Source organism: Salmo trutta, chromosome 15 (genome assembly GCF_901001165.1).
Source record: "Salmo trutta chromosome 15, fSalTru1.1, whole genome shotgun sequence".
NCBI lineage: Eukaryota > Metazoa > Chordata > Actinopteri > Salmoniformes > Salmonidae > Salmo > Salmo trutta.
The window spans coordinates 29,246,730-29,256,952 of record NC_042971.1 but is presented as its reverse complement, the minus strand read 5'-3'; the positions used below and the strand labels follow the sequence as shown (position 1 = coordinate 29,256,952).

The following is a 10,223-nucleotide window of genomic DNA, read 5'->3' as shown; positions in this document are numbered from 1 at the left end:
TTATGATTTTGAAAGAAATGTTTATTACTTAACTAAAATGATATCATTGAAATACTGTTACATTTCACTTGGCATCCATACCAACATATTCACTCACTAGCTAAGCGCATAACAGTAATATTCAATTCTATGCACATACATTATTTATATTTCAACCAACAAACCATCTACACAGTAACTCATATGTCCAGCAATGTATTACACACACTTTGTCATACACACATAAAAAAATTATTATAATTACAAAACATTGAAAGCATAGAAAATGTTTCACTACAAACAAAAACAAGGGACCAGCACAAGGCCAACTTGAGTTTGTATGACAAGGTCCTGAGAACATAGGACGTTGTCAAGGAAAATGGCCATATCCAGGTTAAAGGTGTGTTGACGCTGATCTGGTGTAAACAGAATCACCTCAGTGAGGCCACATGCAGCCAGTGACCTGGCCCTTCCCGGCTTTCTGTGGCTGTCTCAGGTGAACACATTGGGTCCTACTAGACCCTCACCATGGAAGTAACATGTCTCCTGTGACCTGCTGCACTGTCCGTCTCCCTTGTCCAATCACACCTGCTTGTTTCCAAAACAGTAAAGACTAGCTACCTCTCTGAATTCTCTCTGAGTGGATGGGACCTGTGATCCAAACTGTGTGAATGAACCTCCAGCTCTTCCTCCATATCTTCATCATCCTCAGAGCTGGAGTCATCGTTGTAGAAGTGGAGAGTGGCTTGGACAGGGAAACTGTCCAAGACCACCTTCCCCAAATGAGACACATATTCCTCAGTCCTGGACTTGGGCATGAAGAGCCTATGGATCAGATTACTGTATTAAGTATTTTAAAATACATCTGTGTTTTACTATTCAAAGAAATTAGCATACCGGTATACAAAAATGGTCTTCATGAAAGTGATAACATCAAATCATAAAATGTATTCACAACACAGGTCTTTCCCCAAATGAGTCTAAATGAGTAACAATTCCAACTTACTATCTTCTCTCAACTGTTAAAGAGTCTACATACCTGACAGGGTGCTGGAATCCATGGGCACCTTTGGACATCTGTCTGGTTCTTGATGACACATTCCCTTGGTCAAACTAAACAGGACAATTAGATGTTCATTTTCAACTCAACAGCATTTCTAAGGACCTGTGTCAGTAAAGTATTGAATAATCTTGTTTACTAGGCTACAGGTTTCTTGTCATAGGTTGGATGAAATTGAATTACTTCCTAATCTAAATAGTAGGCCTAAAGTAATTGCATAATGTCCTTACTTTTTCTAGACATCCAGTTTCTCTATGACAGGGAATCCATGGTCTCCATATCACTGGATAACTGCAAAAGTAGAAAATGATTTATTGAACTGGTTTATATTTCCATATTCCAAACAGGCTAAATATAACGTTCATACCTTAGGATTGGCTCTTCAGACTCCCTGTTTCTTCTCATGCATCTCATTAATTGGTCTTTCACTGTGAGCGACGTCAACTGCATATCCTGACCAAGAGGGAGCATCTTCTGTCTTCGACTGACCCACTACCTGCAAACTCCTAGACTGAGGGATACGGTCAGGTATGCTGTTTATCAAGGCTTTCCCATCTTGACTGTTCACTTGAATAAACAAAAGTGGATTTGGGTGGGGGGAGTCTTTGAGATCTGTCTTCGGCTGTCAAATTGCAGGTCCCCTTCCTCCACTGAATTGAAGCTTTTCAAAGATGGATCATGAAAAGTTAGTTATTCAGATAAACAATATTTTTTTTGTTTATCTTTTTCATGTTATTGAACTTTAAGGCCCTGGCTGTCCTTCCATTTATTTTATAGACCTATCCTATAGTTATTGGTAAGTTTACTGGTAATATGCATTTGTACTGGGTACATTTAGATTAAATGGAATATAATTAGTTTAATTCCCATTTAAGGAAGAAACTGTATAAGAATTTGTATAACATTTGGTAAGTTAAGGGATATGCAAATAGCCTCTCACATTATGTTCTCCTAATAGATAGAAGTTTTTCATTCCCTAAGTGTTTCAAATTCTCTCTCTCGCATGGCCTCGGCCTCACGCAGGGAAAGTTTGTGCTGCAGTCATGACTGTGTATACGGTATGTCTGCACTAGTGATGGGTGGGTTGACTCAACCTGTAGTCCCCGCTGTTATATCCGCCGGGCGCGTGGGTTTAGGGTCATGACATATTGTGTGGATGAAGGGCGGGTGGATGGCAGGCGGGTTGAATAAAGAGAATACCTTTAAAAATCCATCAAAATATAATTATTGTGCAATTTATTTTAAATTTAAAAACAGACGATGTAGCTGTACAATTCTAAATCTTAGCTCTGGGAAGTCTGTATGAGTAATAAAGGACACAGGTCCTCGAAATGAAAACAGGTACAAGAGAACAATAGGCTACATTTTTTCCTTTCATTATTTTAGGCTCTCAGTCATTAGTGGGTAAGCCTAAACTTTAGGGCCTAACTTTATGCGTGCCAAATAGCCTACAGTCAATCACTAAATGCTTTTGAGAACAGGCAGAAAAAGTAAATGTACATCCACTGAGGCAAGAAGGACAATGTCTTGGTTTATTTCAATAAGAGAAAAGCTGCGATATGTTGACTTGAAAATAAAGACAAGGGACGGCCAGAAAAGTAATGTTTGGGAAAGGTTTGGTGAAGTGGTAAGAGAGGATGATAGCAGTGCCGCAATGTTGTGTGATATGAGGCGCTATACAAAGTCGACAGTCACAAGACTGGACTTCAAATAGGCTTATGGCACATCAAGGGAACTACAGTTCAGATGGGTTAAATGGAAACTGAAATCTGGACACTGACTGTAGGTCTATAACCTCACACAGCCTTAATATTAACTCCTGCAGAATTAAGCATTTTTTGCAGTAAATTTATCCAAATGTTGGCTAAATTTTGACTCGGGAAGAGGAGTGGAGAAATATGTCTTTCTTTCAGCATCTGGAGAGAATGGGAATGCACCGTTAGTGCCTCTACAGACTGTATCTATCAGCATCATAAAATCAGTATTTAAACCACATAAAATAGGCTATGCATCCAAGCTGAACTGAAATCTTATCAAACAATATATATTTTATTTAACAAGGCAAGTCAGTTAACAACAAATAATTTTTTACAATGACGGCCTACCAAAAGGCCACCTGCGGAGACGGGGGCTGGGATTAAAAATACAATTATAGGACAAAACACACATCACGACAAGAGACACCACAACCCTACATAAAGAGAGAGACCTAAGACAACATAGCATGGCAGCAACACAACATGACAACATGGTACAGTAGCAACACATAACAGCAGCACAAAACATGTTACAAACATTGGGCACAGACAGCACAAAATGTTGGGTCGTTTTCACAGCTTTTCATTTCTTTACAACTGGTCAAACTGATGTCATTTGGACATTTTGCGCAGAAAATCTTTCCAGTTTTTGACTGTATTTTCTCCCCGGTACCTAAACGTCTTTGCTCCACAAAAGCAGAGATTACAGAAAACCTACCGATGTCAAGCATTCATTCTATCGATTTATAACATTCTGGTGAGCAAGGGTTTATTTAGTCTTCTAGGGAAACATATGGGCTAGGCTAATGACAGAAGATAAACTGCATGTATTTGCACTGAACAAAAATATAAAATGCAACATGTAAAATGTTGGTCCCATGTTTCATGAGCCGAAATAAGATAAGACATTTTCCATATTCACAAAAATCTTCTCAAATTTTCTGCACAATTTTGTTAACAAACCAGTTAGTGAGCATTTTGCCTTTGCCAAGACTATCCATCCGCCTGACAGGTGTGTCATATCAAGAAGCTGATTAAAAATCATGATCATTACACAGGTGCACCTTGTGCTGGGGACAATAAAAGGACACTATAAAATGTGTAGTTTTGTCACACCACACCATGACACATATATCTCAAGTTGAGGGAACATGCAATTGGCATGCTGACTGAAGGAATGTCCACCAGAACTGTTGCCAGAGAATTTAAATGTTAATGTTTTTACCATAAGCCATCTCCAACATAATTTTAGAGAATTTCACAGTGTAACAGTATAGCTTCCGTCCCTCTCCTCGCCCCAACCTGGGCTCAAACCAGGGACCCTCTGCACACACCAACAACAGTCACCCACGAAGCATCGTTACCCATCGCGCCATACAAGCCGCAGCCCTTGCAGCGCAAGCGGAACAACTACTTAAGGTCGCAGAGCGAGTGACGTCACCGATTGAACCGCTATTAGCGCGCACCACCGCTAACTAACTAGCCATTTCACATCGGTTACACTCACCCCCCTTTTGACCTCCTCCTTTTTTCCCGCAGCAACCAATGATCCGGGTCAACAGCATCAATGTAACAGTATAGCTTCCGTCCATCTCCTCACCCCAACCTGGGCTTGAACCAGGGACCCTCTGCGCACATCAACAACTGACACCCACGAAGCATCGTTACCCATCACGCCACAAAAGCCGCAGCCCTTGCAGCGCAAGAGGAACAAGTACTTAAGGTCACAGAGTGAGTGACGTCACCGATTGAACCGCTATTAGCGCGCACCACCGCTAACTAACTAGCCATTTCACATCGGTTACAACAGTGTCTGTCACAGTTTAGTGTGAACCCCTTTTCTCGCCACCCAACACAGTATTTAATGTTCTCCAGCACACAACCAACACAGATGACCAGGACAGGTAAGCTTGCTCATGGTAAGTTTTATTTTAAATTCATGGGTTAACATGGATCGGACCCCGTTTCCCCACCTCCCACAGCAGACTGCACGATTTCCCAGACTGTGTCGACACAATAAGGCCTCCCCTCAGGTAGGTTACCCTCCCCCTGACGCCATCAGGTAAATATTGGCCATGCAAAAGATCAGCTGCACACGGAATTATTTTGATATGGCACTGAAAATCTCACACCACTGAAGTATTATAATATGGCACTGCAACAAGATTGTTATTCTAAGGGAAGGTACTGCAAACAATATGGTGAAAGGCTACGATCATGCTCTGGAGCGGTACACAATATGGGACCCACCCTTGGCCCTGCTCTACTCTGCCAACTCCTCTAACGGACGTTCTACTATAGGACAAAATAGGGAGGACAGACAAGACAACAGGGTAGGGATAGGTTCTCGATTTCTAGGGCCCGACAAGAAGCATATCCCCACAAAATAAACCTCTGAATGGTGATATCCAGATCCGCACAGCTCCCTGTCCTGGAACGCGCCCGGTCTGACACGGTATCCAAACCGGCTGCGCGCGTGTGCCATCGTGCATAAATGTATTTTGTCCCCCCACACCAAATGGGATAACGAGACGCAGGTTAAAATATCAAAACAAACTCTGAACCAATTACATTATTTTGGGGACAGGCCGAAAAGCATTAAACCTTCATGGCAATTTAGCTAGCTTACACTTGCTAACTAATTTGTCCTATTTGGCTAGCTTGCATTTGCTAGCTAATTTGTCCTGGGATATAAACATTGAGTTGTTGTTTTACCTGAAATGCACAAGGTCCTCTACTCCTCCAATTAATCCACACATAAAATGGTAAACCGAATTGTTTCTAGTCATCTCTCTTCCTTCCATGCGTTTTCTTCTCTTGACTTTATATTGCGATTGGCAACTTTCATAAATTAGGTGCATTATGCCACTGACCTCGTTAGTCTTTCAGTCACCCAGTGGGTATAACCAATGAGGAGATGGCACGTGGGTACCTGCTTCTATAAACCAATGAGGAGATGAGAGGCAGGATATACAGCGCAATATGCGTCAGAAATAGAACCGAGTTCTATTTTAGCCCTTAGCAACGCAGACGCTCGTTGGCGCGTGCGAGCAGTGTGGGTGCAATAATTGAATAACATAGATTTCTACATTTACTTTGCAACGCTCGCACACGCGACGCGGGTGGTGTAGTCAGCCTGTAAGGGGAACACAGGAAGAATCACGTCCCTTAGATGAGCTAAAGCTCCTAGATGTGTGTTGTACCAATGCCTCTCTCCGTCCTCTGCTCTTGGATGACCATTTTAGCTCCAGTTCGTCGTCAGCGTAGCCGCCCACTTCCTCACTCGAATTCGCCAGTAAGAATTTGCATTCCGCAGACACTGTTCCATTGCGATCACAGCAAACACCCAAACAGACAAGACATGGAAACTTGCATAGGGGACCAGTCCCCACGGAGAGACATTCTCCGCTAAATTCCCAGGCCCGAATACTTCTACGATATTATGGCAGTCCGCAAACAATAATGTAAGTGAATGCCGGGACCTACTGTGCTGGAATGTACGATCAATCATGATCTGCCCAATTCTGTACTACCATGAAAATAAAATTCAAAACCAAATAAATATCTAACTTCTACCACACCAAAAACTATTTCTACTATAATATATTTGTGATCGCACAATTTAATGTGCATTCCGCCACCTACTGTGCAGGATGGAAACAGGATTCCAAAAATGTAAAAAAAATACCAAAAAATAAAAAATACTCTACTTTTCTGTTAAAAAATAAATAAAACAGATCTGATCCCTACACCGGCTCAAGGGGAACCTGGAAGGTCAGGTCTTCCAGGCCCTTGCAGGTCTTCAAATGTAAAATCCTTAAGTCCCAAAAACTTTTCTGCCGCAGCCACAATAATGTCCAGTTTCTTAGGATTTCTTTGAGACGTGCCGTACAGTTTATAACTATAGCAATGAACGCCACAAAATCCACCTTTTTAACACTGCCATATCTTCCCTAGCATAACTTGTTTTCTCAATTATTTTAATCGCATCCGCATCGGAGATTCGATTCACTGCTCTAACTTGCCACCTCAATCTCATTCACCCTTACAGCACACTCCAGGAATTGGGGATTTATGATCCCCACCACAATTGCAACACTGTCGTCCTTATACACATCGTTCTTCAATACTCTGTCCATCTCCACACACTTGAAACATGGCCAAATCCTTTACAATTCTTACACTGCAATGGTTTGGGAACGAAAGCTCTAAAGGCGTATCTTACTTAACCAAGCTTCACATGCGTAGTTATCTGCTCTTTATCAAAAAACAGGACCAACACTTTTTCTCCTTTCACCCAGCTGGTCAGACACCGGGCACCAACCACACCAGGAATTATCTTCAGGTTTTCAACCTGAACATCCGTCATCACCCCTGAGATGACTCCTTGACAGGTGCTCTACTCCGATGTTCAAAACAAAAACTTCTGTTGTCCAGATTCTTTTGAGGCTGCCACTGTTATTCAGAAATCCTGGTCACTTTGAGACTCCATTTGAGACTCACCATTTGACGCCTCAAACGGGTCTCCAACATATTCATCCTTACTCAACAAACACATTCCAACAAGTGCCCCACCACCACAGAGAGCACTGAGCTAGGCTGAAACACAATTTTGGAGCTGCCTGTTTGTATGCGGCTTTATTAATTGAACCTTTTATTTAAGGTCTGAATACTTATGTAAATGTTATATTTCAGTTGTATTTTTTTTTTTACATTTGCAAAAATTTCTAAAATCATGTAGATTGATGAGGGCAAACAACTATTTAATACATTTTAGAATAAGGCTGTAACATAACAACATTTGGAAAAAGTCAAGAGGTCTGAATATTTTCCAAATGTACTGTATCTGTGACCAACATATGCATGTCTGTATTCTCAGTCATGTAATCCATAGATTAGGGCCTAATGAATTCATTTCTATTGACTAATTTCCAACTGAACTGTAACTGTAATTGTTGCATGTTGCATTTATATTTTTGTTCAGTACAATTATAGACAAGTTAACTAGCAAATAGTCTACCAAAATATCGGAAATTATAAGCAAAAACATATCTAAATCAAGCAATAACAAAAAAGCCCGCCCTGTCATAAAAATCGTTCCGCTGTCTCTGACTGTAGCCTACAGTGCGCTTTCGATTTTAGCCGTTGGGTCTGTTGTGGGTTTCAGATTTTCACGTCATTGGGTCTCGCGCCAAACTGCGCATGTGCAAACCGTCTACGCAAAGGCTCTCCTTCGATATAAAGTTGTTTTTGACGAAACTGAAAACGTATCAGCTTGTTGTTCTCACGTGGTTGGAGTAATAACAAGTTCATATACTTAAAACATTGGCTTGAATCTAGGTTATGCTTTTAATTTTCGGGAATTAATAACTAAAGAAGATGTGTCACTTCCCTCATTGATTTCCCAAACCCAAAACCCCGGGCTGGTCTGCATAGTCTGTTTCGCAAGTGTTTTCGGAAGTCTCGCGAGGTTGTTCCTCTGGGTTTAGAAACTGTGCCACTCATCTGCACAGACTGCGAGCATGCGTAATGACGATTTATAGTGGGAAGAGCTTTTCTGTCAACAACAGGGAAGCCACGGTCAGGTCGAATCTGAGCTCTGTGCAGAGGAGAGGCCATACCATATGGGCTCAAAAACGGCTTTCCAAATGTAAAGAAAATGCTAATAACGTTGTGCTACGTCTACCTTTGGGTGCGCTTTCAAAAGTGCTACACAGTGGTAATTCGGAGCACCCTGCACAGATTGTGCGGGGGGAGCAAAACCAATGCCAGTAACGTTAGCTTCACATTCTGTGCCTTGAATCCACTGGGGAAGCCTCGACTTCAGAAAGGACAACCAACCAGCCTGCAAAGTGTCAATAAGCAGCTCAGTCCACCTCTGCCTGAGGAGGACGTTTTTCTCAAGTTGGGCGACAAGGCTATTTACATAACCGAACCTCAGGTGACACGTTTGTTTGATATAGCTAGCTAGCATCCGAGGCCTTGTCTTGTCAAAAAACACAAGCTACTCCGTTATCAATGAATGGGCAAGATCAGCTTGCAAGCTAAATGACAGGCGTTAAGGTACACATTCTTCTGCTCTGTTCCATTCAGAGCACGAAAATGTGAAATAGGCCTCCTCCATTATTAGCTATCAGTTTGTGCATGCTCTGTGGTAAATGGCTAATCCGTCAAAATCCAGTCAATTCTGATGTGAATTTGTCAGATCTTTTTGGTGCACATTAACTTACATGATATGTTAGTCATTTTACATAGTAAGACTTTCACATATACGAAACTAATGTCTAATGATCATACTAACTTTCTAAAACATGCTTTAATATCTATCCATACCATCAGTGTCCATACTGTAGATCAGTGTATATGTTGTCTGTATTATTGTTCCTAGGCATGTGAGGACCTCAGCAAGTGGACTCTTTTGTGGGGGTCCTCTCTGAGTTGTGGCCCGCGGATAGAGAACATTTCTTTCATCATAGAGGCTACATCAGGACAAAGAGTGGGCAGCCAGGCTCATCACACTACAGAAAATAAAAAAGTATGGATCACAAGTATATTTATCGAGAAGCAAAGAAACTGTCAGTTTTTGTAGACTCAAGCATATACAGTGGCTTGCGAAAGTATTCACCCCCTTGGCATTTTTCCTATTTTGTCACCTTACAACCTGGAATAAAAAAACCCCAAAATGGGGGGGGGTGTGTTTGTATCATTTGATTTGCACAACATGCCTACCACTTTGAAGATGCAAAATATTTTTGTGTGAAACAAAAAAAAAAAAAAATTTGAGCGTGCATAACTATTCAGCCCCCCCCCCCCAAAGTCAATACTTTGTACAGCCACCTTTTATAGAAATTACAGCTGCAAGCATCTTGGGGTATGTCTCGATAAGCTTGCCACATCTAGCCACTGGGATTTTTGCCCATTCTTCAAGGCAAAACTGCTCCAGCTCCTTCAAGTTGGATGGGTTCGCTGGTGTACAGCAATCTTTAAGTCATACCACAGATTCTCAATTGGATTGAGGTCTGGGCTTTGACAAGGACATTCCAAGACATTTAAAAAGGTGTTGCTTAAGCAGTATGCTTAGGGTCATTGTCCTGCTGGAAGGTGAACCTCCGTCCCAGTCTCAAACCACTGGGAGACTGAAACAGGTTTCCCTCAAGAATTCCCCTGTAATTAGCTCCATCCATCATTCCTTCAGTTCTGACCGGTTTCCCAGTCCCTGCCGATGGAAAAACATCCCCACAGCATGATGCTGCCACCACCATGCTTCACTCTGGTGATGAGGTGTTGGGTTTGCGCCAGACAGCGTTTTCCTTGATAGCCAAAAAGCTCAGTTTTAGTGTCATCTGACCAGAGTACCTTCTTCCATATGTTTGGGGAGTCTCCCACATGCCTTTTGGCGAACACCAAACGTGTTTGCTGATTGTTTT

General features: G+C 41.8%; 2 protein-coding genes across 3 annotated transcripts in view; one reads left to right on the top strand and one right to left on the bottom strand.

Annotated features, from left to right (window-relative positions):
* On the bottom strand, positions 1–2,006 carry ripply3 (ripply transcriptional repressor 3). The gene is made up of 4 exons (XM_029690954.1): positions 1,407–2,006; positions 1,270–1,330; positions 1,019–1,092; positions 1–804 (listed from the first exon to the last, which is right to left on the bottom strand). Exons 1-4 carry the CDS (start codon positions 1,508–1,510, stop codon positions 597–599), a joined length of 447 nt encoding a protein of 148 aa, XP_029546814.1. The 5' UTR covers positions 1,511–2,006; the 3' UTR covers positions 1–596.
* A 6,311-nt stretch (positions 2,007–8,317) lies between these two features.
* Positions 8,318–10,223, top strand: part of hlcs (holocarboxylase synthetase (biotin-(proprionyl-CoA-carboxylase (ATP-hydrolysing)) ligase)) — a 50,345-nt gene continuing 48,439 nt past the window's right edge. The window contains exons 1-2 of one of the 2 annotated variants that reach the window (XM_029690950.1): positions 8,320–8,737; positions 9,185–9,331. In XM_029690950.1, the coding sequence (XP_029546810.1) occupies positions 8,456–8,737; positions 9,185–9,331 (429 nt within the window). In that variant the 5' untranslated portion in view covers positions 8,320–8,455. Of the gene's footprint in view, positions 8,738–9,184; positions 9,332–10,223 lie in introns of both variants that reach the window. The other variant, XM_029690951.1, reaches the window with a different exon arrangement.

Coding starts and splice junctions, on each gene's coding strand:
- ripply3 (XM_029690954.1), bottom strand. CDS start 1,510: ATGCTCCCTCTTGGTCAGGATATGCAGTTGACGTCGCTCACAGTGAAA. Junction 1,093..1,269: donor AAACTGGATGTCTAGAAAAA/GTAAGGACATTA, acceptor TGTCCTGTTTAG/TTTGACCAAGGGAATGTGTC. Junction 805..1,018: donor GGATTCCAGCACCCTGTCAG/GTATGTAGACTC, acceptor TCTGATCCATAG/GCTCTTCATGCCCAAGTCCA.